At 39.7% G+C, this 23500-nt stretch overlaps 1 protein-coding gene across 1 annotated transcript; it reads right to left on the bottom strand.

Moving 5' to 3' along the window:
* Nucleotides 1–1555: 1555 nt before the first annotated feature.
* perm1a (PPARGC1 and ESRR induced regulator, muscle 1a) lies at nucleotides 1556–10309 on the bottom strand. The gene is made up of 4 exons (XM_032572573.1): nucleotides 10181–10309; nucleotides 5112–8659; nucleotides 2689–2805; nucleotides 1556–2419 (listed from the first exon to the last, which is right to left on the bottom strand). The coding sequence occupies exon 2, from the start codon at nucleotides 7112–7114 to the stop codon at nucleotides 5312–5314; it is 1803 nt and encodes a 600-aa protein (XP_032428464.1). The 5' UTR covers nucleotides 7115–8659; nucleotides 10181–10309; the 3' UTR covers nucleotides 1556–2419; nucleotides 2689–2805; nucleotides 5112–5311.
* Nucleotides 10310–23500: the final 13191 nt, after the last annotated feature.

Here is a 23500-nt window from a genome sequence, read left to right as displayed (position 1 = left end):
CCCACAAGTTTGTCTCTTTATTTCGAACATTTTTAGTCTGGCAAAGTTGTAGGATGATCTTTGAAATTATTTAGAAACTTGTTTTTTTTTTAAAACCGAGGTGAAAAATAAATGCTAAACATAAAACATAAAAAAAAAACTTGAAATGTAAACTTATAACAAAAAAAAGATTATATTTTATGAAAAAAATGCGTTCTTAATTATATTGTCAGATTCTAATATGTTCAGATTTCAGAGACAGATGTTCTTTAATAAGCATATTTGTTAACTTAGCTCTGGTTTTACATCTGGGATCATCCTTTGCATGTTACTATTGTGTATACCATTCCTCTCACACGGTGACTGCTGGTAAAGGCCGGTATAGAAAACAAACAAAGGGCTTAGTGTACAAAGAATGTTTCCCCCTTTTCATTACACTGTTTGTTCATCATAACCTAAAGCAGAGTCTTTAGTTAGTGTCATTTTCATTTCATTTTCATCATAAAAGTTCAGAGAAATTTCTAAAGAATGACAAGAAAATCAGCTTTTGTGAGCATTACGGTGACATGTGAGGGATGCTACGACTTGCACTAAGGTTTTTAAAACTCTTGATTCTGTATAGCTTACATTTATAACTTTGAAATCCTTATCGTTCCTAAGAAAGGTGACTCACCTTGATACATTTCTGCATCAAATATTATTCGTTAAAATTGCAATAAGCCATTCACATCCTTCCTCAGAATGATGGATTGCTACAGTCATTGACTTGAAGTCAGTTGTGGCTCCTCGATGAACTGATCTTGACTCAATTGTATTTTACTCAGGCAAGTCTAAATTGACTCAATTTCGACTTGCCTGTAGGATCATATTGGATTGATTTGATTATATTTCTTTTCAAAAAATAAATCAACTCTGGTAGTTGAATTACAAACGTTTCGAAGTAAATTCACTCACTTGAAACTAAATAGGTCAAAGTTTGGGTGGAACAAGTTTGCCATCTACTGGAGAGAAATTGTTTTCCTGAATACTGAGTGTGTCTGTTGGACTGTATAATTTAGTTAATTGAGTTAATTAGTATTTCAAACTCTAGAATTAGGTCTAAAAAATTTCCATTACAGATTTATTTTAGTTTTTTTGTCAATATTTGACATCGTCAGACAAATTTTAATCAGACAAAGATAACTTGTGACAATATAAAAAAAACTGTGTTTTAAATTACGATTTTTACAAGAACAGAAGGCAAAAAAAAAAAAATCACTGATATTGGATAGTCTAGAAAGGGTTACAAGGCAATTTCTAAGGCTTTGTTACTAAGGTGAGCCACAGTGAGAATCATTTCATTTTAAGTTTCTTCAGGAGTCCCATCCAGGTCACAGAAAAGCCCAGAATAACAGTCACAAGGGAGGAATTAGTTTTCCATGCGAGGCCAGGTTGAGTTGGAGGGCTTTTGTATAATTTGTTAGTTAAATTATAACTTAAAAACTGCTTTTTGTATATACTAGTATTATTTTTTTCTAATATTTACGTTTGTTTCACGATCTGAATTCATCAAAAAAAATGACTTGACAAGTGAGGATAGTCTTCTTAGAACAGGAGTCGCCCCCTAGTGTTTAAGCCGCGACATGTCTGAGTATTTCTTGAACAAGAACCAGAACACATATCAGACATACTTTTTTTCTTCTTTTAAATAAACCAGCGGCTCAGTGTGACATACACAGCAACAAGGACTTTACAGATGATCTACCAGGAACAAAATGCCCTTCAAGTAATTTATTACATGATTGATACTGGCACAAAATGCTGTTCTTAAAATAAAACATTCTTTTCCTTTCGGTAAACTATCATGTTTAATATAACATTGAACCCTGCTTCTACAAACTCAACAAGTAATTGGTGATGAGAATATTTTACATACTGGAATAAAAGCATCTGGTACATAAAATTCCCATTTAGGGTCAAAGACTTCCCCCTGAATCCCTGTTAAAGTGCCTCAAATTCACATTTATTTATCACACATTCATCTGTCATGTCATCTCAAGTCTGTCCAGCTCAGAGAAAACCTGCTGCTCATCTCCCGTCATTATTTACAAATTTCCCAAACCTTTTCTTTTTTTCTTACCTTTGGTCATTTTAAACCTCATGTGAATGCTCTCGGGTTTTAAGGGACGAAGAATTGAAAAAGTTTAACAAAAATGAAAACAATCTGAACCTGAAAATGAATGTCTAGAGAGGTCAATGAAACTCTTGTTTCTACTAAGGACTGATGTCCTTTAGATGCTCAAAGAGACGTACAGAAAATAGAAAATAGTTTAGATTGAGAAAGATCAAGAATCTGTTATGGCAGGATAGCGGGGCTTCGTCTCACTGGTTGCAGGCTCCACTTTGACGTACTTACGCAGGTATCTGATGGCAGACAGGGCACTCACATTTGCCAGGAGGACTAGAGAAAGGAGAAACCGAATGAGAGTCATGGCAATACTCACAGGAGATTGGAAATTTTCATTGTGGAGCTTGCTGTTGTGTATGTTTAAGGAAATCACAACATAGCCTAAGAGTGATACTGAAAGTCCTTACAGTCTCTCCTAAGCTGTATATTTTTCCATTTAATGTCAGAATAAAAAAAAAACCTTTAAGTTACAAAGCACTGTTTGCAAGCTCTCTCACTAAATTAAGGCTTATTGGTGCTTCACACAGTAGTAATACACCCACCGGCTTTCCAGGCATCACCAGCTTCAGGATTAGCAGTCTTCAGTACCCATGAAGCAAATGCAATACAAACCAAGCACAGATCCGACTGTTTCAGAGGCAGGAAGGGGGCATCTAACCCTGAAATAATAGGAATAATTTTAAATAAATGTACTATTTATGCACATGGGATTATAGAAAACTACTCATACTGCCAGGACAGGGCGTTGTTTTCAGCTGAGAAGTTCATAAAACCTGCACTAATGTCATAAAGATTAAACTAAACTGTTCAGCCAAAGATATAATTTTTTCATAAGAAAATGAATTAAAGGCAATTGCATTTTGAAAAAGTAGCTACCTACTCTAAGAGCAGGTAGCTCAACTTCCCCTCTAAGTATAAATCTCTGCGCTCTTGGCAGCTTAGAGGAGACTCTCATTGAGTGAAGCCGAGTTATCACGTAGGACCATGCCTCTTGGCTCTAGCATGGCGTTCTCTCAGTGTCATCTGACAGCTGGGGAAAGAGAATCTGACCTGGTCTCAAATGTTAGGGTAGAGTGGGTGACATTTCTACACCACAACCGCCAACATGTGAGACAAACAAAGAGAGACGGACTGAAAAGGTCAGATGAGTTACTATTGTGTTGTCCAGAAGACGGAACTAAATTTGATTCGGCTTAGGTTGCATGTACTCATAAACAGTTCTGGTGAGAAGTTTACAAACACTTCTCAGTGGCAATAATGGAGCATTAATTTCTTGCCCTTTGATGATTTATTTAAACTGTTCTCTTTCCAGACCTGTTGACCTGTTGGAAAAACTCAACTGTGACCAGGTTGTAACCATCGGTCCCAATTTGTCCCCCTACAGCTGGGAAAAAATGATTGAGAAGTTCAGGAAAGACCCAGGAAGCATCAAGGCTTGAGCCAATCTCAAAGCTAAAGCTGTTGGAAAACTGTGGTCATTGTCCATAGTTAAGATACTTTTAATTGTCTAAGGACTAAGAGGCTGCTAAACAAGAACAAAGCCCCTGTTTGAACATCAGCACCTTCAAACTGGACTGAACTTTGGAGCTGTCCACATGGACTGACCAAATAACTCACTGCATTTTGGAGAAAAGTCTGATTGTCAGATAAGACAAAAATGTAACTATTGCATTATAAACTGTATGTATTGCGTTGAATGTTTAGGGTTTTCTTCCACAAGTTTCTCACGATTGTCTGCTGGACGTTTAATCAGTTTCTCCTGTCATGACTGGTGTAACTTAGTTTAGTTTGTAGACCAACTTGCTCACACACTTTTCAGCTCTACCCACAATTATTATTTTTTGGGACCTAGATCAGGGCTTTGAGAAGGCCAGTCCAAACCGTTGACTCTGTTTCTGATGAGCCACTTTATAACTAATCTGGGTGTATGATTAGGGTCTTTCACCATTGGGATGACCCTGTTGACAAACTTCAATTTCCTGACTGATGTACTGAGATGCTGCTTCAAAATTTCCACACATTATTCTTTCCTAAGGATCCCTTCTATTGCACGAAATGCACCAGCCCTGTCTCATGACGCTGCCACCGCCTTACTTCACATTTGGGATGGTGTTCTCAAGTTACAAGCTTTTCTCTCCAAAAACTATGATTATTATGGCCAAAAACTTCAAATAAAAATGTCTCTGTTGTTATTTTGCCATATATCCAATAGGAATAAACAAAGTAATCCTAATTGAGCTGAAATGAGGAATATTTACTATATTTACCTCTTAACAAAAAATGTTAAGAGGTTTTAATTATTATTTTTTGAACGTTAATATCAGGCTAAACTGTAAATTTAACTTCGTAGTCTTATTACTGGATTCAAAATCATCCCTAAATGTATCTTTGTAATGGTACTAAAGAGTCCCTTCAGCCTAGAACAAATGTAAAAGGATATAATAAGCTTCCTCTTATATTAATTTTCTGTTACTGTTATTTCAATGTGTGTGTTTTGACCTGCTCAATAAATAAGCCATAATGTGCCCTAAAAACAATTTTTAATCATCCAATTTGTCCGTTAGGTTCGTTTGGTTACCTTGCTAAGCTTCGTTATCTATAAACTGGTTTCAATAATCATGTTGTGCCCCCTAGGCTATACTTTTGACCCCATAACCCTTCTTATCAAAATAAAGGAGGACATTGGTGCTGTTGCTCCCTAACCTACGGGTGCAGCATTTAAGTCTTGAGGCTCCTGTTCTTTTTGTTTAATGTGTACCTTAGGCAATTGAACTTCCTGTCACCTCAAGAAATATGTTTTTGAGGTTGAGGGTCCAACACACGTAGACGTTGTATGCAATAAAGTCATTTATGAAGTACTATTATGCAATTACAACAAATGGGTTTGTGGCAACCCTTAGCTATAAGAGCCTAATAAGTTTTTTTCCTTTTGTTTACTGTGTGCACTGTATATAATTTAGCTTACTTGGATCAGAAACAGTCACCTCCAACCCCTCGTATCGGCACGGCTGCAGTGCGAGCTGTCTGGAGATCCTTTCCTCCAGGTGGTACAGCAGTGGGTCGGGGAACATCACATCTGGGCTGCCCAGCGTGTTGACAGGAAAACCAATCTTCTGAAACTGATGACTGGAGCTCTGCCTCATGGGCACAAGCAAGTCTGTCCCCTCATCCTGGGATGCAGGAGCTGTGAAAGCTAACCTTCCTGAAGGAGAGTGAACTCAGAGAGAAGAGATTCTCTGTGATGTCGCTGTCTGTGAAGAAATTCTCGTACACATCTGTGGTAATCTGCCTGGAGTTGAGCTTATGGCTGAACCTGGTCACCACCTTCACTGGGCGGTAGTTTTCCTCTTCGTCAGATTCCCCAGATGAATCGTCAGATGAGGAGGATGCAAAGAAGTGTTCATAGGCCTCTGGGAACTGGAAGTTTCTGCAAGTTGAGCGAGAGTACGAGAATATAGGAACTGGCTTGCCTTTGTTTTTCTCTGCTGCTGTTAAGAGAGGGTTGAAGAAGCTCTCGTTGTCAAACTCCGAAAAGAAATGATCATATGTTTCAGGGACAGAATTTCCACTGGTGTAGTGTGTGGTTGTATCTTCTCTTGCTGGCTGGCTGGAAATTGACTGTTTTTCTCCAAAGAAGTACTGAAATATGTCTGTGAACGAGATCCTGTAGGTGTTTGTAGAGGACGAAGGTAACGTTGTGTCTTTCTTTGATGTACCACTCTCAGCAAAAAAGGTCAGGTTTTCTGTTTTTTGTTCTTCTAAGACTTGTAATCCATCGGCTTTGAATGTGTGGCTATACAAATCTGATTCCAAGGCTGCCAAATTGTGCACACTGACTGTTTTCGATATCTTTTTAAGGCATTTCTGAGGCCTCTCAGTGAGCACGGGTTGGGAATCAGTCTCACATTCCAACATCATGCTCTCTGGACCTGAATCTGGATTTTGACTGACTAGCACAGGATCACTCTGCCAGGTAACAGATCGTGAAGATGAGGAAACAACCTCACGGACCTCTTTGGTGGCTTCTTCTGGATTGGGCTCATCCTCTTCAGTAAAAATGCCTGAATCAACCACTGTTTCCTCGCTTTCTGTTACAGCTGGAAGTAAATCGTGTAGAACAGGTTTATCTGCATTTCGTAAACCCAATATGTCGTTTATCGTCAGGTTCTCCATCTCCCTCCAGAATGACGACATTGCAAACACAGAATTCGGCATCCTGCCAGGTTCATCCACATCTTTGGATGCAGTGACGACTTCCTTCTCTTTACACGCAAAGTCAGACTTTGATTCTTCTTGGCTTTTGGATCCATAAAATGTACGGTTTGCTTCCTGATCAGCCAAGAGGTTTGGCTGCTCTTTTTCTTCTTGAACAGATTCATGGTCATTAACAGCTGAACAAAAAACTGAAAACTTGTTTTCACTGGAAAGTGAAAGGGCTGGTTCAGAGTCCAGAGTGGGGCGACACGACAAGTGTGTGATATCTGGAGGAGTTGTTTGTAAGTTTTCATTTTGGGACGCTTCAGTTTCTGTCTGAATGTCCCTCGTCGAGTTTGAAATCGGTGACATTTGTACATTTTTGTGTTTCTCTGAGAAAATATTTGATGTTAGAACCTCTAAAGAATCTATTTGTTGTTCTATAGCTAAACCAGAAACACTTCCAGATAAGTAGCTTTCGTTAGCTGACTTATTAATGTGCTCTGATGTTAGATAAGTACTGATTACTTCATCCAAAGTCTGATCTTGGAATGCCCCTGGCTCAGAAGTGATCCCTCCAGTTGTGTAAACAGAAAAGGGAGTCTCTTCCAGTGTAGTGCCATTTTGATTTGTGTTCTGACCATCACTTTCCAGCTGTTCTTGACTTTCAAAGTCACTTTGACACACCGTGCGTTTCTCCAGACCAGAATTTCCAGCCTCCGCCGCCAGGGCAGACTTAGCAGTGGATAGGTTGCCGTTTTGGACGACTTCCATGGCAGGAGCACATGACTCTGCACACGGTAAACGGCTGACCGATTTGACCTCTGCTGTTGAATGTTTTGCATGTTGTTCATTTCTACAGTCACTGGCTGACACATTTCTTTCATCAGATGGAGGAAGATTGGCAGATTTCGCTTCCTGCCTCTGACCCTTTGACTTTTCTGTTTCCACTTTAGCAGCTGAAACTGGCAAGAAGGGATGATTTCCAATCAAACCGGGGGCTTCTGTAACCTGAAACTCACAGTTTGGTTTTGAATTTGCTGCATCATTAGTAGTGTCATCACTTTGACTCAGAGGGGGTTTGGGTGTGTGGTTGGTTAAATAATTGCTGCCTGTGCATGCTTTCTGTTGCAGTGATTGGTACTGATTGTCACTTGGGGAAACAGAGAGGGAGAGCTCAATTTTTATCTCCTGAGCAGAGAAATTCTCTGGGAACTTGATGGTGGCGGGATTCGGAGTGAGAACATACGTGAGATTTTTATGTTCTTTTAAATCGAGTGTCTCCGTCGACAGAAACAGTACGTCTTCCTTCTTTTACTGTCAAATGGTCCTCCTTTGAGTGCCTCTCACACGGATGTCCACCTTCACCTGCCTCCAGACTGAGTCGTCTCTTTCCGTCTCCGCTTCCTCCTCAGGGAGACTAACTGGGACCCCTCAGGAGACGATATCTTGTCTTCTCTGTAGCTCCACTTTGTGCAGAAACTTTCCGGACTTGTCAACGTATCTTGCTTGAAGTCGTCCATGCTTCTCCACATTTCCAATCTGCAGGGCTGAGCTCTTGAGTCTGAGCCAGCGACGCTCTCTGTTGAGTCATGGAGCGGATCGCGCCCCGCTACCTCATCGACCACACTGTCTGTGAAGTCGCCCTCTGTTATGTATAACTCTGTTTCAGGTGATTTGCAAAAGCTCGGTGGGGAGGTGCTGCAGGTTTCAGGTTCTGAGAAAAAGTTGGACTCGGCTGTATCTGTTTTCATTGTGTTGATAGTTCCAGATGGGGTCAACTAGGCCTCTGGCTCTCTTTGCCAAATGCTTTTTCCACTCCATCAGGCAGCGTGCTCCACTTAGCGCTGCCTTTTGGCAGAGCGCTTCCACTGACTTGGTGCTCCCCTTGATTTGCCTCTCTGTTGTTTCCAGCTCTCTCTAGGTCTGGCTCGGTCTCATTTAGACCTTTAAGCCTCTCAAGAAATATGTTGACAGACTGCAGGTGTATGTCCTCCTCACTGCCAGAGAGGACACTGTCAAATCCGCCGCTCTCTTTTGTCTCAAAGCGTCGCGCCACAGGAGGAGAGTCAGCCGCGCTTTAGGGGGCTGTCCACTGGGTGGCTGTTTACTGGGGAGCCCAGCGTTGGGTAAACTCTTCGAGCTCTCTGGGTGAGAAGAGTGTCATCAAAATCACTCATCCCAGAGTCATCCACATGTGCTATTGAAGGAGGAAGTAGGTCGCACTCCTCACACTCCGCAAAGAAGCACTCCCAGTCTCGGTCGCTGATCTCCAAGCTGTACTCAAAGTCATCCATCTGGCTCTGGGCTCAACAGAACCTGTGATGTAAAAGCATATTTGTTACTTTAAGATGATTTCGACATTTCTAGATGTACAATTGATACATATGTTTTAAAGCTGAAGTAGGTGACTTTTATTAAAAAATAAGCTTTTTTTTTACATATTTGTTAAAACTGTCACCTTGTTGTGACAGTAAAATATGATGCAGATAATTTCCTCCCTCTCCCTGTAGTCTTACTGCCACCTGCAGAAGCATACAGCCTGGTCAGAGACAGCCAATCAGATCCAGGAGGAGGGTCTTAGCGCTGTCAATCATGCTTGTGTATGCGCTGTACACACCCTCTTCCTTGTTCGTTGCTACGCTACAGCTCCTTCCGCACAATGGAGCCTGTCGTAAATGTGTAGGCTAGTTGGCATGGCCAAAGTTGACAGCAGACAAACACTTTTTTTCTGTTTGCCATTAGCATATTTATTTGTAGGTACATGAGTGTGATTGACAGCCATAAAACCCTCCTCCTGGCTCTGATCGGCTGTTTCTGACTGAACCATGTGTTTCTTCAGTTGGCAGTAGGAACACAAGAGCGATTATCTGTTTCATGTTCTACTGTGACAACATAATGAAAGTTTTATGAAATGTGTCATAAACATATTTTTAGAAAAGCTACATACTGCAGTTGTAACAAACACATTGCAAGTTTTTAAGTTCCAGTGCAAAGAAACTACTTTCATATCTTCAGCCTGAAGACAGAACAAGAAATGATCTGGACCCTTTCCTGAAAAAAATTTTCATATGTGACAGTAAACATCAGCTGACTTCAATTTATTAAAAATACAAAAGACTTTACAAACACTAAGTGTGCTATACTTACTACAGACACAAGGAGGGCAAGTCAAAGGTAAGAACCATTGGAAGTCTGTCTTTCTACAGTTTGAAGATCTTTTTATGAGTGGAAAACATTTAAGAAAGAATCTAATAAGCAGTGATTGATGATTTGGACTTGTCTTAGATATGTGGGTTGATTTTTTTTTAAAACAAATTATCTTTTAAAATGTAGAATGAATAAACCTACTAAAACAAAATAGATTTTCTTTTTCTAAAATATTTTAGCGTAGGGCTATGCTGCAGCAGTAACAGATGAAATCATTTTTACGTTTCTTTTACACATATTTACAAAATGTGCTGATAAATATGCAGGTTAGTTCAGTTTCAATTGAAGACATTTAGTAATGTACATAGAATGTTTTATGGTAGTTGTTTTTATTATCATTGTTATTATCATGCAGAAAGTAATTACTTTCTCTATTAGCGTTAAACTTGAATGTGACAAGGTTAACTAAACTGGTACACTAATACAGCCAGCAATAATAAAAAACAATCATATTATTTTATCTGAGTAGAATTTTGAAGCATTTGCTAATCATGCAAATAACATACTCAGAAATGTATCCTCTTTCAATGAGATTTATATAAATGAAAGTGTTATGAAAACAGGAAGTCCTTTTATACTTTTATTTTGGTTATTGAACACATACATTTCCACACTTCCACATGTTCCTACCTGTCCTGCTTCAGCTGTGACCTCGGTCCACACAGTTCAGAGGTGGAGGTAGACCCTGCAGAGCCATGTCATTTTCTCTCTGGTGGGCGTCTCCTCAGCAGCAGCAAGCAGTAGCAGCAAGCCCCATGATTTGTTAAAAATAGAGCGGTGCTTTAGATCACGTAATACACACAGTGTTCTTATAGGCAGCTGTGTCTGACAGAGGTATAACATTTCAGAACTTTAAATAGATTTTCCACTAGTAACGCATGTGGTTTTGAATGTAATTTTAGTGTGCTGACTTGTTGCTGACCTCTGAAATCCTATACTAATTCATTTTGGGAGATTTATTTTTTTTTTTTTTTTAATCACTTGCGCGCTATGATTTCTCATCTAAAGAGTTAAAATCCAGCAGAGGGAGCAGTAGCCTGTCAGTAACTGTAGAACTGCAGGATCATGTGAAAGTGTGTGTCAGTCAGCTGGTAACAAAGTGACGTGATGGTTGCAGAGTCCCTCCTAATGTTTCCAGATACAACCTGGGAATAAGAGAAAAGGAATGGCGGATTTGTTATAGCACAGGCAGAACGTCAAACAATTAGGTTTACATTGTTTATTCATCTTATTAAATGGTCAGATTAAGGCTTTACTTCTGAATGATATCTGGTGAGAGGTCAAATTCATCACTTAAAGGACAATGTTACATGTCATCACATTGTTAGGTGTAATGTAGTCATGCAATGGTATTTATATTCAAATACATTTGCTTCAGTCTGGCCTCTTTCCAACATTTTTGTGTTTCCTTAATCGCATAATGTTGATTTTGTTCATTTATTTGTTCATCAGATTTGAAGAAAGTTTATATTTGCTTAGCTCAAATGCATTTTTGTATTTAATTTTAACCGGCTTTCTTAATATTTGTTGCTTTAAGGCAGTTTTTAATAAAAACAGCAGACTTCATCATAAATAAAACATTATTTTACATGTTTTGTTTTCGGACTGTATGGTCGAAGCGGTTAACAGCATTGTTGCCTTACAAGAAGAAGGCCCTTAATAATGACTCAGCCGTGTTTGTTCTGTGCGTATTAATCGTTAAAAGATTTTGAAAACCAGCACATCATGACTCAATTTGAAGAAATGTTTAGAACAGATGGAGAATTAATCAATTCTCCCCAGATAGGTGGTCCACAATTCGTTGCCAGTTATCACAAACATTTGACAGCTAATGTTGCAAAGGGCGGTGCAATCAGCTTTTACTGTTGTACATGAGGTCAGACAGCTTTTTCCTTTAATTGATAAAACCGTCACCTGTGGGAAATGAGGGAGACTCTCAGTCTGATATACTAATTTAGAAACTTCCTGATGACATATCAAAAAACCAAAAGGATAATAGAGAAAACAACTAAAATAAAGATTAAAAAACATTGTTTTTAATAAAGTTATGTCCTTGGTTGAGAGTATCTCCAGCTCATTATGTGAGTACATGAATCATGTTTATGAGATGTCTGAATCGTTAGATTTAAGCTCATAAATAACCTAGTGAGTCGAGGCTGAAATGTCAGGGTTATTTCTCTGAGGAGGACGAGAGCCTTTGTTTACAGTCATCAGAGAGACACAAAGACGGCACTAATTCAGTTCTGATCTTATTGTGAGCTGTTAAGCTGCTGTTACCAGATGTATTATTCTCCTTAACTATTGTTAAACGTGTTGAATGATGCGAATGGATTACAGCTGATTATTTAAAAATTAACACATGACAGTTAATTCACTGTAACTTCACTCTTAGTTAAATCAGTCTTATTATTGCCACTCTGCTGCTGGTCAGGCTTCATGTTGAAAGCGTTGAAATTATTTCTTTTTTTTTTTTGTTTGCTTTTATAGGTTGAAACTACTACCCCATTCTGGCTGATTTTATTCACTTTAGTTATTTACGAGGAAACAGGCCCTCTAATTAGTAGAGCCACTGCTGGGCTGCCTGCCCAGGAGGGTATTTCCATTTATCAACACTGATAAAAAGGGACAAGCCAGAGCCTGTGTGTGTGGCCACTGCACCTGGGGCGGTGGGCTGCCTTGACATGGGTGTGATTCTGTCTCCATCAACAGGATTAGACTCTTATGAGTGAGTAAAGATTAGGATCTGTTCTGGCTTTTTTACAATGCTGCTAATGTGGCAGAATTTCAGCCCGATTGTTTACCATGTCAGGGACAGTAATTGAGCAGCAAACAAGAACCAGCAAACAGGGGGATTCAGCAGCGGCTCGCCGACGCCGTGTTTAAACAGAAAGGAGTTTGTACGGGGGTCCTGTTACCAAGCATCCTCTATTGGTGGCATCTGCTGCATGAAACTGGTCAGCAAAGTCTTCATTAGAGAAAATAATCAAATTTCAAAGATTTGGCCTCTGAATCTTTGGTGGTAAAGACAAAAAACACAACAGAAATGCAGATGGAGACGACAGTTTCTAGACAAATTACTGATATATGAAGCTTTCATTGCAGTTGCTTAGTTTGGCAGAAAAAGCATAGAAAAAAACCTTGAAATACTCTGATTTATCAAAGGAGAAAAATCATGTTAAACGCACTTATTTACATCTATGCTGAAAAGAATAGTCTTTTCCTTTCTCAAAGTTAGATCATACAGACAATCCACTTACATAATGTCTCAAGATTGTCCAGAATCTGGGGTTCTCTCTCCTGCTGTGTTCTCTCCACCTCATCCTCCAGGTTTTCAATAGGATTTAGATCTGCAGACTGTTGACACGCTGCAAAAGCACAAAATATTACCAAGCATTTTTGTCTAGTTTCTAGTGTAAATATCTACCTACACTTGAAATAAGATCAGACTAGCTGGCACGGAAATGTTCTGCAAGATAAGTCAATAATTCTTGAATATTGATAAAATAATGACCTTTTCCACTGTCCAATCTTCTTTCATAACAAGACATTTTCCCCGTGTTATCAGTGAAAACATTTCAAGGGGGACTAGAACTTTTTAAAATCAATATTCAGGAGTTGTTGGCTCTAAACAAGCTCCCACATCTCGTAGAAAAGTTCTTTGTAAGCTAATTTTACCTTATTTCAAGTCTATGTAGAGATTTACACTAGAAACTAGACAAAAATACTTGGTAAGATTTTGTTTTTTTGCAGTGAATTCAGTGATGGTAAATTATACCAGATTGCATTGAAAGCCTCTTAGTTTTGCAGTAATTACATTTCTTTGCTAGGTATTTAGTTGATTTTAGTCATTTTATTTTACTCTAGCATGCAGGAAGGCAGTGTGTGGCAGGAACTGTTAGCTAATAATGCTAATCCAGAAGTAAGTGTTTGTTGAGTTTTTTGATTAGCACTGCAGTACATAACACTCAGCACAAGATGGCGACACTCAACCACTGAACTGAGAGGCTTACTACAGGTTAAATAGCGCCTATTAGCCACAGAACAATCCTTAATATGATTATTCAAGCTTTGATTTTGTTGTATTTGTCCCAGCATCAAATTCATCGACTAACAGTGATATGCCATCAATGATGGACTTTATACCGACTATAATTCTAGGTTTTTAGCAAGTAGTACAAACATAAAACGCTTCATGTCAAACTGGAAATGAAATCGAGGATTATTAGTTGCACAATTTGCATAACTGTAACTCTTTGTGTTATTGCTGTAAACACAGAAACCTAGAGATGTATTTATGCAATGGAAAGTTCGAAATGAATGTGTGCAGCTTGACAATCACCAGGGGGATTTACTTGGAGGAGCTTGAGAAGCAGGAGTTTGACAAACACACAGCGGTTGTCACATGTTCACAACACATTGTTGTGGAAGTTTAATGTAAGGAAGTTTAGTCACTTCTAGAAACATGACAAACTGGCTGTGGGTATGCATGTTACAAGCAGAAAGGGCACAGAACCTCGTCAGCGGGCCATGCACCTATCAGGAATCGGGGTTAGTCATTTCTGTAGACCTCAGACAAGTAGAAGAAACTTCTATCTCACAACCGATGGAAAAGCATCCGCTGTTTTCTCCTCACCAGCTAAACTTCATCTGCTTTCATCTGGATGGGGGCAAAAAGAGACGCATCGCTCACACTGTTTCATAAGTTACTTTATTAACTTGTAAGGTCTTACACTTACACAGCCACTACCTTGTTCATGTTTTGTCATTTAATTGATCAGAATTTCGTTTCTTTTTCTGGGGAAAACTATGTGAATAAAGTGCTTTAAACATACTTTTCATTAAGTTGACATTTCTGCATTGAAATGTTTTTATTGGTCTAATGTAATATAACAATTTTATTTACTTTGTTTTCATTAGTTGTAAGCAGAAAATCATCATTGTTAGAAATAAAAGCTTGAAAACATCAGTCTGTGTGAATAATCTATAAAAAGAATTTCACAAAGTGAGCTGAATAACTGAAAACATTGAAGTTTGTCAATTATATTCCAATTTGTTCATTATGTCTCTATCAGTGTCCGTCCACATACACTTATGTGCCACTTGCCTCAATAAAATGCATCAAAGTTTGTGGTTATAATGTGATAAATATAAAAACGTTCAAGGTGCTGTATTTGTGGATGAATTAGCAAATCTTAAGTTTTAAATGATAGCATAAGTATAACCACCTCAATAAAACAAATCATTTTTTACGTGGCACTATTTTTTTTAAATGAAGCAGTTACTTCCTAGAGGCTTCAGGTGAGAATTAAAATCAAAGTAAATAGAATCAGCATTAAATTAGGACACCAATGTAAAAATATTTCATGTTTGTCCATCAATTTTCTGTTCACAGACAGACACCACTTCTTATTTCCCAGTTCTGTTTACGGTTTATATTTAACAATAAAATATTTTTTTTTACATTAATAGACATTTGAATTAGCATACGCTTTTATTTCTGCACTCTTCCTGACACATCTGATACTTGGGGTTTTTTATTGAATTTCTTTTAATATAGTCCTTTTCATACTTGCTCAACTTTTTTGGCCAGTTGCAGCTCCTCTGTGTTTGATCAGATGTTTGTGGATTGGTGGGGTCTTCGCCAGGTCCTTTTCTTTTCAAAAACTTGTCCATGTTAACATGTTTGCCTGCTATCTGTTTAGCACTATTATTTTCACGAAGCTAATGTCGGCGCAAGGCTAGTCAGGTTTGTTTACCAGTGCGTCATGGTCATGGCTATGCCAACCAATTAGAAAGAGATGCGTTATTTAAAAATATTATTTGTAAGCTTCATGTGAATGATTTTCATAATGCAGTTATACCCAGACAGGAATATTTTAATTATTTTTGATTCAATAAAATTATTTCATGTATAACTTCTTTTTTTTCCCTCCATCTTCCCGCGGCCCCCCTGGCGCCCCCTTGCGGCCCCACTTTGAAAACCACTGTGGTAGCGGGCTTCGTCTCCGTGAAACCGCGGCGGAAATCCCCTTCCGTGCACTGCCATACTCGGAACTTGCCTGGGCCCATAACCTGTTGGTTCTTCTGCAGCGGATCTCCTATTATTTCCACTGATGAAAGACACTTTGCGGACACATCTGCGCAGAATCGCGGTACCGCGGCTGCGCAAATGATCCATTTTCTGTGTTTTTAAGATCGTTAGTAAGTTCGGTTATTGAAGTAATCTGAAAACAACCCTGCCTGTTTTTACTGCTGCTGTGTGTCAGTCCTGTCTCAATCGCGCTACAACATGAAGAGCGTTTAGTGACTGGAGGATTCCTTCTCAGCCTCAGAGCCTCTAAAACATGGAAACTTTCACTTTTCCTCCTTTAAATTAGACATTATTTCTCTGAGCTGCACACAGCTGTTGACATACCTAGCAACGGTTGCTAAGCTGACTCAACCTGCCTGGATGGAATCTGGTCTGTTATGACATCACAGAGATATATATGACATCACAGAGTTATATCACAGATTTCAGACAGCAACTCTTTACTTCTGCTACTTTCTTTAAGAGACACAGCTGGAGTTTGGTGAGAGATTGAGATAGTTTGCGATTTAAACAAATAGTTGTCCTAGAGTTTGCTTTACATTGTAAATCCAAGAAACCATGAGCCACACAAAGAATCCAAAGCCTCATGCATTCCCAGTTTTTACCGGGGACACGATTGCGCCCATGATTAAAGAGTTTTTTTGGTCCATTTCATTGAAACAGACCCTGGATTTGGCCTTGGGGAAGCCTGATTGCGACACCAAGTCCTGCTTGAAGAAGCTGCTTGTAAACCTGGTGGATGAATGCTGTACCTTCATTCTCTGCAATATCTCTAAGCAGGGTATTAGAACCCGAGAGGTGGACACGATCTTGGGCAATGTGGTGCTAACAACATTTGCAGACACCCTTGAGATTACAGGGCAAGTTCATTGCAAGAGCTTTGACTATTTCAATGAGTTATTCCTGAAATATGTCAAAGAATCATTGAAATCTGCCTGCTCCACTCATGATCCAGAAACTTCTGTGGTCCTACCCATTTGTTGGTCGGACGCAATGGATTCAATCCTTCCACATGCACTCCGGCTGATAGAGGAACTGTTGGTATGTCGCTGTAAAGAACAGCGTCAGACAGAACGAAAAGCTGCTGAAGACCAGCAACAGAGAAAAGAAAACCCAGGTGCTTGCTCTGATGTTTTAAATTTCCAAGCTGAAGAGAAAGACACCACCAAAACTCCACAGAATAGTGAAACCGAAAAAGCTAAGACGTGCCATACCGACCGCTATGGGAGCAAGCAGTTTAATGTAAATCTGATATCAGACATCCTTGAGAAATTAGACTCTGAGGTGACAACAGACGGAGACATATGACAGCAATCCTGTTTCTGAAAACGAGGAATCAGACTTGAAGATGGTGGACTGAATTTATTTTGGAGGATCTTTCAAATTCCACTAATGAAGAGGATTTGATCTTGAATGAAAGGGAATCAGCTATAAAAATGGTGGATGAATTTATTTTGGAGGATCTTTCAACTTCCACTAATGAAGAGGATTTGATCTCTAATGAGAAGAAACGAGATATAAAGATGGTGGATGAATTTATTTCAGAGGAGTTTTCAGATCTGACAAAGGCAACTCATCTTACGTTGAAGGAAAATGAGTCAAGTCTGGAAATGATGGAAGACTTAATCTTTGAGGTGCTGCCAAAGGATAGGGAAGTGAAAAAGTCAATCTCTGACCAACACCATTTAGAGATCCCAGGTAATTTATTGGATGACCTTCCACCAACTGAAACCAAGAGTCTAGCGATCAAGCTGCTCCTCTTCCCATTGCACAACAGAACAACAAAGCAGATGGAGTCAAAATGAAGGAGAACCTTCAAAATTACAGCAAGGAACAAGGCAATAGGGATTTACCGCCACCAGAGGATGAAGAAACCACAGTTCCATCAGTGGAAAACTCAATTTCACAGGAATCGACCCACTCAAAATGCAGGCAGTTAGTTGATGCAGAGCAAGAGTCAGTGGTTACCACAAAGGTTGCTGAACCGCTGCCAGTCGCAGAGAAAGAGGATCAGAAGTCCTCCATCATGCTGCTTGTCAATGCAGTACTTATCAAGGCCATAACAAAATCAAGGATAACATGCAAGTACAATCACCTCCAAGACATCGTAGAGAGGTTGTCCGAGAAAATCTGTGCTGAGGTCAAGGTGCAAGATCTAAAGGACATTCAAAGTAGTCTGAACAATCTCAGCAAGGACATACTGAGAGCAGTCACAAAAAAATTAGGCTGCTCAAAAAAAGATGTTCTTTTACTGTTGGGTTTAAACTGTTCAACGATAGATGAGGACTTCATTTCCATTTGCAAAAAGAAAATAGTAAAACCAGCCAAAAAACCCAGCCTCATTCAACGTTTCTGGGCCTCTATAACCAAGACTCTTCCCAATAAATTGTAGAGGAATATGATTATAATAATAGTTAAAAATGATGTTGTTTGGTTGGTTCGCACTAATATATGTTTAAACCTAACAGAAATGGACTGTGTCAAATGGACTTGGTTAATCTGACCTAGAAGTCAGGAAGGAGTTCAGATTTGGAGAGACGTGGAATAACAATCACTTAAGAGAGGAAAGATGTTAGTTTAAAGCTGTTGTGCAAGAAAGTTCTGGCGCCCAACCTTTCAACTGTTCACTTGCAAAGGAACCGGGCCGGAGCAAAAGACTGGAGAAAGAACCTCTGTTTGGAAAGACATGAAACAAACAATATGACTAATAGTTCGTCTGAAGTGGAACAGATGTTGAGGTCAAGGCGACAAGATGTGAGCTTAGAAGTACGGCAAGTTTAGTAGTACCGCAAGAGGCCATGAGCTTAATAGTTTGGCAAGAGGACGTAAGCTTAGTAGTACGGCAAGAGGCCGTGAGTTTAGAAGTACGGCAAGAGGCCGTGAGTTTAGAAGTACGGCAAGAGGCCGTGATCTTAATAGTTTGGCAAGAGGACGTAGGCTTAGTAGTACGGCAAGAGGCCGTGAGTTTAGAAGTACGGCAAGAGGCCGTGAGTTTAGAAGTACGGCAAGAGGCCGTGATCTTAATAGTTTGGCAAGAGGACGTAGGCTTAGTAGTACGGCAAGAGGCCGTGAGTTTAGAAGTACGGCAAGAGGCCGTGATCTTAATAGTTTGGCAAGAGAACGTAGGCTTAGTAGTACGGCAAGAGGCCGTGAGTTTAGAAGTACGGCAAGAGGCCGTGATCTTAATAGTTTGGCAAGAGGACGTAAGCTTAGTAGTACGGCAAGAGGCCGTGAGTTTAGAAGTACGGCAAGATGCCGTGAGTTTAGAAGTACGGCAAGAGGCCGTGAGTTTAGAAGTACGGCAAGAGGCCGTGATCTTAATAGTTTGGCAAGAGGACGTAGGCTTAGTAGTACGGCAAGAGGCCGTGAGTTTAGAAGTACGGCAAGAGGCCGTGAGTTTAGAAGTACGGCAAGAGGCCGTGATCTTAATAGTTTGGCAAGAGGACGTAGGCTTAGTAGTACGGCAAGAGGCCGTGAGTTTAGAAGTACGGCAAGAGGCCGTGAGTTTAGAAGTACGGCAAAAGGCCGTGATCTTAATAGTTTGGCAAGAGGACGTAGGCTTAGTAGTACGGCAAGAGGCCGTGAGTTTAGAAGTACGGCAAGAGGCCGTGAGTTTAGAGTATGCAGTGTCATTCTCTGATGTATTTATAATCACTGTGAAGGACTGATGGGGATCGCTCCTTCCTGTTTTCCATTCGGCGTACGACCGCATCATCACGCAGCAGCCAGACTTTGGATACTTTTAAATCTGCAGACAGAAAACTGAATTCTTCTCTGGAACTTCAGGCAGTCAGTCCCACTTGTATGCACAACAGTTTGATCTGTTTCTTTTTTTGTTTTTATTTATTTGCTTTAAAGCAAAACAACAGAAATCATTGTAATGCCAGCCAGACTATGACGCTCTGTTCGTCAAGGCACATCTATGGCAGCAGACACATGACACTGACTGAGTGCCTGCGAGGTGTGAAATGTGACCATGTTCCATCTCCTTAGTTTATGAAAATTAAACCGTTAAGTTAATTTTGTTTCGATGATACAAGCTAAATTGAAGCTTTATTTTATTTCTGCAAGTTTACATTCAATCTGCCTTCCTCGCAAAAGCCTCTTCCTCTCTGTAGCGCGGCGTCTGTTGAGCTGTTTACTCTTAGTTAACCATATGGAGAGCGGTGAGAGGAATCTTTCTTCTCTTGCAGGGCTCTGCTGGTTAATAAGTTACTGGAGGACAAAGAGCTGACATGCCCAGCGCCACAAGCCAAGCGGTGGCCTTCCTTCCTTCAGCTCGGGTCGTTGGGGTTATCAGTGACAGGGGGAACAATAGGAAGTGGTGAGACCAATCAAGGCGCAGCACATCACTCGCCTCCCGCAAGCCTCCGTGTGAATGCTGCCGGGAAATAGAGCCGTCTGTCCACTGGCCTCGCTGATTGCACAAGCGCACGGATCTGTGGAGCTGTCAACACCACCACGAGCGAGTCACCTGTCATGAAGCGCTCTTTTGCCCTTCTCATTAGGTTGCTGGCAATCATCACCCGGTATCAACGTTTCCTCAGAAAGTCTCTACAGAAGCCCGCCGAGAAAAACCTAAACCACTGGGAGACGAAGGGTAGATGCCAGATTTTACTGTCAGGATAGAGAAATGACACAAAATCAACAATTTTACCACCTGCAGTGCCATGCAAAAATAATGATTACCTCTTAGACTTCTCATAAAGCACAGTGGTGACCAAACAACACCTGGCCGATCAGGTGTTAGATTGTTAACTGGACAGGAAAGGAGAGAGTATCAATTTAAAAAAGGTAAACCGTCAGATGTTTCATTTGTTAAACTTTTAAAACTATGTGTTGTTTTTGTTTGTTCATGATCATTGTCTAAGAATGTGAATCAACTGAATATGGAGATTCATAATTTTTCTTGTGACTCGTCTGCATCAGTGTGAGAGGAGAGTGTGGTGAGTGGGTCTCTCTCATGCCTCAGTAAAAGGTGTTAGGTTTTCCTGAACCATCTCTGTAGTTATGCTGCAACAGCAAAGCTTTCCCTTCAGCAGCTTTGGATGCTGAAGGGCAAACTTACCACTGTTCCACTCTATGCAACTTTCTTCTTCTACTAATTTTATTATTTGCTGCTATTTTAAGTGTTAACTTTAGGTTTTCTCTCTGTTTTATTTTCCCCATCTTAAATTGCGCTTGATATATTTTGTGTGAAAAAAGTGCAGATATCCTACTACTTGATTATGTGGAGTTCTGGATATCTACAAGTTGACATACTTCATTAGAATAACACAAACTGACCTGATCCTATGTGGTAAAAGTACTGTGAACATTTTGTTGGTGAGTTTCTCCAGACAGATCCAGAGTGACACACACACACACACACACGATCTGCTGAATCAGGAAGTCTCTTGTCTAGAACCTGCCTGACAACATGAAGTATGTCAAGGAAGATCTCAAAAAGCGTGAAGCATCTTCTCTCGATCTAAAGACGTTGAAGAACAGATGTGAAACAACATTATTTACTTCTATAAGTTTGGAAAGGATTACAGAGCAATTTCTAAGAGTGAACCACTCCAGTGAACCACAGAGAGAGCCACAATTCCCAAAGAGAAAAATCAGAAACAATGCCATCCATGCAGAGCTGAAAAGAGAAAACCACTGCTTAGCAAAAAAAGAACATAATTTAAACATTTACCAAAACACATCTTGATAATCTTTTGTGAAAACATTCTGTGGACAGACGAGATGAGTAGAACATTTCAGACAAGCATCATACAATCAAACATGGTCTTGTGGCATGACAGCCTGCTTTTGCTGCTTCATGGCAACCAGGAGAATGTACAGTGTCAGCTCACGAATTTATGCTATGATTATGTTTAGAGGGAAATTACTTTTTTTAATCAAAGGACTAGTTTAGTTTTGGTAGCTTTTAACCATTTGAAAACAGCATTTTTTAAAATTTAGTTTATTTTTGCCTGATATTAACTGATCAGGTTAATATCGGTTAACCTAATTGGTTAACCGATATTACCAGAACTGTAATGATGATACAGTTCTGTATCATAATTTGATGAAATGATGATACATTTCATCATCTTTGATGATACAGAACTGTAAGGGAGCAAACTGCATTTCACTGCACTTTAAATAAAAACTGAATGAAAAAAACAAAAATAAACCAACGAATAGGATAGAAACCAAGAATGCATTGCTTTGCCAACACACGTTTGTGTCATTTATTGTTTTGCAGTGAAAGCAGAGGGACAATGAAAAGATAAACTGATTTTAAGCTGAACAGTCAACAAATTAGTTAAAGGGGTCTCACGTGGACACAAAATAACAGGACACAATACATCAAGAGCATTTTTTGATCCGTTCAGAAAAGCTTCCACAATTTACTTCATAACACAACAAAGTTTAATTTCTGTTCAGATAAAAATGTGTATTTAGATTTAAACTGTGAGGTATTCATTTGCCTAGTAAGTAGTTATATTTCCTAAATAAAGAAATAAAACAACAGTGGAAGGAAAAATTTACCAACAGTTCATGAATTGAAAGTCTTGTGCTGATTTTTTATTTTGCACTTAGAGTGGAACAGACTGGCGATGGAAGAATTCAACTTACTGCACTTTTTTTAATTTTTAGAAATTCAGAAAGAAAAATTCCCTATCATCACTTTTACTTGGAAGTTAGAGTGATATGGAAATCCTGGAAAGCCCTAATCACATAACAAAGTTTAAAACCTAATTCTATTCTCTGATAGAGACAGACTTTGTACGAAATACAATAAATCTTGAAAGCAGAAAAGCAAATACAACGCCAGTATTTAGTGTATTTACTCTGTAAGATAAAGATGCAAATAGCTCCGTCTGTAGCTTGTAAATCACAACTGGACTGCAGCGCCTCATGGTGCAATGCATCAACTGGAGTGAAACACTGTGTGTGTGCGCGAGGGTGTGAATGTGTGTGTTTGTTGTACTCTGGTTGCCCTCTGGATCTGACTCAGCCGCAGTGGGTGTTGACCTCCTGTGGGCATGGGCCATCCCCTACAAGCAACCTCTGTGCAAACCTCCATGTATCTTGGTTTCTGTGCAGAATGCCTGAGGGAACAATTTCTCCAACCATGAATGAAAAGCATGTCTCTGATGGCCCGACTTGTTTGTCGCTTAACATTTAGTGATGACGCGTTGCTTCGACGCCGAATGTCCCATCTTGCGCTGACACTGGATGATATTAACTCCATTGCCACTGAGGTCTACAAGACTGTGGATAAAGTAGGACTCAAAAGATGGTTAAATTACCACAACCTGCCAGTCAGTGCTGGCCTTCACTACTTGAGTGCGTGTAAGGGTTTGCATTGAGGCCACAGCATTCATGCTACAATCCAGGAGGTCCCCGATAAGTGCTCTTGGGTCTGTTGGGGTCTCGGAGAATGCAGCTCTTTAAAAAAAAGACATCCTTCACTTATACAAGACCAGAGGCCAAACAGAGGGTCTGGGTAACAAGAGGCAAGTTGAAGCTATTTGCTTAGCTGTTGCCATAGCTGAAAGGGTAATAGGAAGCAATGGCCAATGTGCTCTTCATCTTAATAAGGTAGAATAAAGAAAGATGGTCATAGGTGGGCATTTTCCATGGCTCGCTTCTAAAATGCACAGTCATTAGGAGTTATAAAATGAAGAAAATGGGTTTTAGTGAATCTGTTTTTGATAGATTTGCTGCTGGAAGAAGATAAAGGTTAAATTTTGGTTCCACCATGGAGGTTGTTTTTTTTTGTCAGATGAAGATAACAATAGCCTCTGATAATATATGGAGTACGGTGAATGACTTAGAGTGGAGAAGTGTGGAGAAGTGTTGGGATTCTCAACTTCTAA

The sequence above is a fragment of the Xiphophorus hellerii genome, chromosome 1, assembly GCF_003331165.1.
Source record: "Xiphophorus hellerii strain 12219 chromosome 1, Xiphophorus_hellerii-4.1, whole genome shotgun sequence".
Classification (NCBI taxonomy): Eukaryota; Metazoa; Chordata; class Actinopteri; order Cyprinodontiformes; family Poeciliidae; genus Xiphophorus; species Xiphophorus hellerii.
The sequence above is the reverse complement of the archived record's forward strand: the minus strand, read 5'-3'. Positions and strand labels throughout refer to the sequence as shown.